Source organism: Peromyscus eremicus, chromosome 3 (assembly GCF_949786415.1).
Source record: "Peromyscus eremicus chromosome 3, PerEre_H2_v1, whole genome shotgun sequence".
NCBI classification, from domain to species: Eukaryota; Metazoa; Chordata; class Mammalia; order Rodentia; family Cricetidae; genus Peromyscus; species Peromyscus eremicus.
In genome coordinates, this window is record NC_081418.1 from 52506868 (window position 1) to 52512968 (window position 6101).

The 6101-nt window shown below is 41.2% G+C and overlaps 1 gene segment (V, D, J or C); it reads left to right on the forward strand.

Moving 5' to 3' along the window:
- The first annotated feature begins 350 nt into the window (after positions 1-350).
- Positions 351-855, forward strand: LOC131906264 (T cell receptor beta variable 27-like). The segment is given in 2 exon segments: positions 351-399; positions 533-855. Coding segments are annotated over 2 exon segments (372 nt in total).
- Positions 856-6101: the final 5246 nt, after the last annotated feature.

A 6101-nucleotide genomic window follows, 5' to 3' on the forward strand; every position in this document is an offset into this window, starting at 1 on the left:
CTTTCTGTTCTCACATTTCTAGGTGATAGTCACACGTTATTCCCGTTCAGATTGTGAGGATCTAAAATACATAAATATTTGACAGTTTTTACAAGAGTGTGCTAATACAAAAACACTGCACATGCATACAGACACACAGCCTCAAAGAAGCTGAGGAAATGACACGGATCATAAAGGCTGCTTTCGTGTCTATGTCACGGCAAACTGCTACCGAAAAGGGGAGGAGCTTTCCCCTCTCAACTGTTCCTGGCACCCACGTACTGAATGTGAGAAAAACATCACATAAACTAATGGTAACCTCAAAGCTAGCAAAGAACTGACTGAGGCAGGGGTTTTATTATGATATCGCCATGGTCACCAGTCTCCTAAGCTGTGTGGTCCTTTATCTCCTAGGAACAGGTGAGTCCTGGCACACAGGAGTAACCCATTGCTACATCTTGTAAACCAGGGCTCAGATCTTTTCCTGGAAGGCTACAGAATTAGCTCTTTTCACATAACTGACTGTCTCAATCTCTCTATTCTTCTTTCACAGGCTCCGCAGAGGCTCAAGTCACCCAGACTCCAAGATATCTCATCACAGAGACTGGGAAGAAGTTGATAATAAATTGCTCTCAGAATATGAATCATGACTCTATGTTCTGGTATAGACAAGACTTAGGTCTGGGTCTGAAGCTGATTTATTACTCAATTAATGTTGATATTATTGATAAAGGAGAAGTCTCTGATGGGTATATTGTCTCTAGAAAAGAAAAATCAACTTTTCCTCTGACACTGGAATCTACCATAATCAGCCAGACCTCCTTGTACTTCTGTGCCAGCAGCGAACACAGCACTGCACAGCCAGCTGTTCTCTGAACAAAAAGGACAGCCACATAAGCAAGAAGCCTCCTCCCTCAGGAGGCTCCCACTCCAGCCAAGAGAAAGTAACATCTTTTCCCAATGCCAACAGCCAAGGAAGCCCTCTATGACTCCTCAGCCTCAGGGCGTGCACTTCACTTAGTGAGTGACTTCCATGCTCTAGTTCTCAACTTCTTACACCACAGAGCTTTTCAAAACTCAGACAGAACAAGCTCCTTGTGTTAGGTCTAGAGTGCCAGGGCATCAGTGTTTCTTTCTCCCTGTTGGGCTTAAATCTCCAGATGCAATGGAGCTGCAGCCCAAGGCTAATGCTCCTAACAAGTTTGAATTTTCTCATATTACTGGCTTCATTATTGATGTTTTTGTGTGTGAGCAGGAATGCCATATTCTGTATTATTTACCAAATCAAACTTGGTCATCCACTAATGTGCAAGCTCACAATGTAGGAGTGATCTCACTGCCCTCTGCTGTCCTTCTACACCAAATCCATACCCATGTTTTGCATACCTCTAAATATTAAGTTCCTTGCAATTTTTACAAATTTTCTTCACCCACGCTGTTACTGTATAATCTCTCACCTGGATTCCTCTGACCATCATTTAACCAGCCACCCTGACTGCCAGCTTGTCAGCTGTTCCTGCTCACAAATCTCACTTGAGTTGACAAACTTCCAGTTTCTTTAATTAACTATCTGGTGTCAATTATTTTGTGTACTTGTATGTCTCCATACCTTTATGCTGTTGACTACTGGTCCACCTTTCTGATAGAGACTTATACTTTCCTTTAGCTACTCTGAACTGCCTGAATTATCAAACTGAAGTTTCCCAAAGTGTGCCCTATGCTAACTCACTCCTTATTCTTCATCTGCGATGCACCTCCACCAGTTCACCTCTCTAAGTAATTAGATTCCTCTTGGCATCCTGATGGGTTGAGTGCTCTTACAACAGCATGATGAGTTCTCTGCCATGTGCTCTTGTTACAGACTGAGCAGAGTTAAGAGAAATGTCTGGACCCCATCCGGAGCTTACCCACCATGGCCGTGGGACTCTCATTGTGTGGCCCTCCGTCTCTTTAAAATAGATAAGTCAGAGGCATACGTATGATGTTGAACTTGGTATGCCAGACCCTACAGTTACTAGTTCTTATGGAGATACATTACTGCCCTTCCTACATTATCTGTATTTTGTCCATAATATCTATGGGTCACAAGTTCACAGAAAAATCTGTTAGATCATCTCATCATCAGGACAGAAGATGAGTCTGCAATGTAACTGGAATATATACCTTGGCCTCCATGTGTGGATCTTGATATAGGACAGTTAAATACTAGTCATTTGTTTCCTGGAGTGCTAAGTAAACGCAATTCTTTAAGAGACAGAGTGTTTCTTTAAATAAGAATAAGTATTTCTCCCACACTCTAAATATGTAGATGCTCTGCCTTCTGCCATCAGTTAGACCACAACCCTGGAAATCACATCCTCTGTGCACAACAATGGTTGTCACAGGGAGGAGGTGACCCTTACTTCCTGAGCCCTACCCTTACTGGGAGAAAATACTGTTCCCACAGAAAAGAAGCACTTAGAAGCATTTCCCGTCTCCCCACACAGGAACACATCTGAAGTCCCAGGTGCCCTGGTGGTAGGAGTCACAAGGGACCACTTTGGCTTACAATCTGAGTGGTTTTCAACCTTCCGGCTGCTGACACCCTTTAAAGCAAGTTCCTCATGCTGTGGTGACTCCCAACCACAAAAATATATCGTTGCTTCTTCATAATTGCAATTTTGTTACTGTTAGGGATTGTAATGTAAACAGGTAACTAATATGCAACCCCTGTGGGGGCTGTGACCCATAGGTTGAGAACCACCGCAACTGTCAGTGTTTTCTTTCCACTTTTCTTTGTTGGCTCTTTCGATGGGGATTCTTCAGTCAGTCCTGGTAACAGAATTAGCCTTAGTCCACCCAGTATGCTTCACCCTACCTCCAGGGAAGATCTGCATTCTCCACAGTGATCCTCCAGGACTGACAAAAGCTTTCCTTTAATGTCTCACTCTGCATCAGAGATCATTTAAATATTAGTGTAACTCTTCTCACTTAAGCATGTCATGCTACACTGTGCATTTGCCGACTCTGTTAACATTTGCACAGATGTTGTATGGAGTCATCTATCACCAACATTGCTAGGAATTTCTGGCACAGGACAAAACCAGAAACATTTTAAGTATGTTTTTCAAGTTATTTGCTGAAAACTCACACTTCATTGCTTGCCCACATACCCACTCTTGGTGCACCATTGTCCCCATCAACCTTCTTGGTAAAACTTTAGGTGATATTTACACCATTGCTGTCACTATCACCAGTGAAACTTGAAGAGGACAAGATACTTTGTGAGGGGAACTAGTCTATTGCATATTGAAAACCTCAACTCCAGTTACCTCCATCCATAAATACAGCTCAGCAACAATTAGAAGTATCTAAAAATAAATACTTTCAGCAGACTAAATTAGTGTACTTCCAGACACGCACAATGCCATTCCACAAGCACGTGCATAAAAGTGCACATACACACACACACACACACATGCACACATGCACACGCACGCACACACTTCCGTGATGCCATCTTTCCTCTCTGAAACGTCCAGATGTTTAAGTCTAGATGAAGGAGGCAAGCTCATGAGTGTGGTCAAGAACAATGACATCATAGGCAGTCAGTCTAGAGCAGCAAGAAGACCCACACTTTCCTCAAAACTGCCATGAGAATTAGGCTCATCTCTGCTGTGGTACTATGTTTCCTGGGAGCAGGTGAGTCCTGGATACTGTACATCCTGGGTATTGAGGGCAAACTGTATACTGTTATTTCTAGATTGTGCATACCAGATTTTTCTAGTATTGGGCTGATTGATAGCCTTGTTTTCACTTCTTCTTCACCAACAGACCTTGTGAACATGGAAGTAACCCAGACACCAAGATACTTGGTCAAAAGAATGGGAGAGGAAGCTTTGCTGGAATGTGTACAGGATATGGACCATGAAAGAATGTTCTGGTATCGACAAGACCCAGGTCTGGGGCTACGGCTGATTTATTTATCATATGATACTAACAGTAACAGTGAAGGAGACATTCCTGCAGGATATAAGGTCTCTCGGAAGAAGCGGGAGAGTTTCTCCCTGATTCTGGAGTCTACTAAAACCAACCAGACATCTGTGTACTTCTGCGCCAGCAGTATATCCACAGCTCTGCACAGCCACATCCTCTTCACACAAAAAGAGCACCTATGGAAAGGGAAGGAGGTGGCTCTACCTCATGGCAGATGCTGTCTTTCAAATCACATAGTGCCGGTTAGAAAGAGGTGGCCACTAAAGAGGAACCTCTGCATGGGCCTATCAAAGCAAAAAAAAAAAAAAAGCATAATTTAGAAGACAATGTGAACTTAACATGCCCCAAAATATGAGCTATCCCTAAACTAAATTCATGAGATTGATACCTTATAAAATGTTATCTTTCATATTAGCATTTTAAATAATTTCATCCTTCCATTTCAAGCCCTGATCCCTTCCAATAGACTTTGCTTACTTTGTTCTTTGTGATATATCACCAGAAGGCACTAACACATCTCTGCTCTTTAGATAGGCTGTACTGTGTCCAGATCAAACGGTTTATAAAGTTTGAATTTATTTATTCCATTTAATACCAAACAGTCTGATTGATCAGAGACACAACTTCAGATTCTCTTATCATTTCTGTTTCATAGGACAGTCTTTAATCAAGGCAAGAGTAAACTATGGTGCAGGTGGTCAGGCTGTACACATCCCCACAATCACCTGGTTAGTGTGCTTGTTTGGAAGAATGAAATACAGAAAATACAAGCCAGGTCTCAAATTACAAGATTTTTTTAAAAAACACTAACGAGACAAAACAAACCTGAAACAGCATATTTAAAATTTTTAATTTCACTTTTTGTTTATTTTTGCTATTTGTGTGTGTGTGTGTGTGTGTGTGTGTGTGTACATGCATGTTTTCATGAGCACATCCATTCACACATATATCAGAGGACTACTTGCAGGGATTAAACTCAGGTTGACAGGTTTGGCTGCAGGTGCCTTTACCCACTAAGCTGTGTAGTTGGTTCTGTGACAATGTAGCAATATTGGTGCATATAAAGGAAGTCAGATATGAAAAGTAAATATGTATTATAATGTTTAGGACTATTTTTACATGAGAAATTGGACACTAGCTGATGTGGGATAATGGCAGGCAAGAACAGAAGAACTATCATTTAAAAAAAAAATAGAGAGAGAGTATTCTGTTTTGTGTGCAATCCCCTGCAATGAAGGGATAGACTATCCAGGAATGAAAAGTCTCCTGACTGAAGTTAACATCCAGAACAGAGACAAGGCATCCTCATAATTACTTAGCAGGACCATATACAGGGATCTTTGGTGTATGTGCAAACCTCACATTACCCACAAATCTACTATTGCCCACAGCAAACGTTGCTGAAACTCAGATCAGATGGAGGAAAAAGGAGCAGGTCTAAGTGGTGTTTGCATTCCTATTGCTAACAGGGATCATCTGCATGCCATCAAAGTCAAGTCTCTGGTTCAAAGTTCGCCACCTGAACCTCAGGTCCTGCGGTAGCTACCTCTAGCTTCCTCCACCATGTATTGTAGACCAAGCAGAGGGTAAAGTAACTTGAATGAAATGAAAATGTGCAGAGATGAAATAGCATTCATGGGATTAAAAGATTGTTGAAATAGGTTTGAGTTTGTGCATAAATTGAAAGTAATATTCTAAGAAATTTTGAAATATACCTTCTTCGAGGCACATAAAACCTCACTAATCTTCTGAAAATACTGCCTATTATTTCAACACATATACATCATTTTAAAATAGAAGCTTTCCCAGAAAAAAAGGCTACTTTAAATCTGCCCAAGGAAGCGCAGATTTTAATTATAAAATTGGGCCAATCTAACAGTAAATTATTCAATACTAAATGGAAGCTTCAAGTGGAGGGGTATATTTGACCAAAACACATTATATGTGTGCATGATATTCTCAAACAATAAAAAAAATTATTAAAAAAATCACAGAATATATTCTGATCATGCCTTCCCCTCCCCAATTCCTTCCAGATTCTTCTCACCTCTCCACCCACCCAGATTCTGCTATACCCATAGGTCAGTGCCTCACTTACAGAGAAGCTTCCTCTTACAGTAGATGGGACTAACACAGAGACCCAGAAC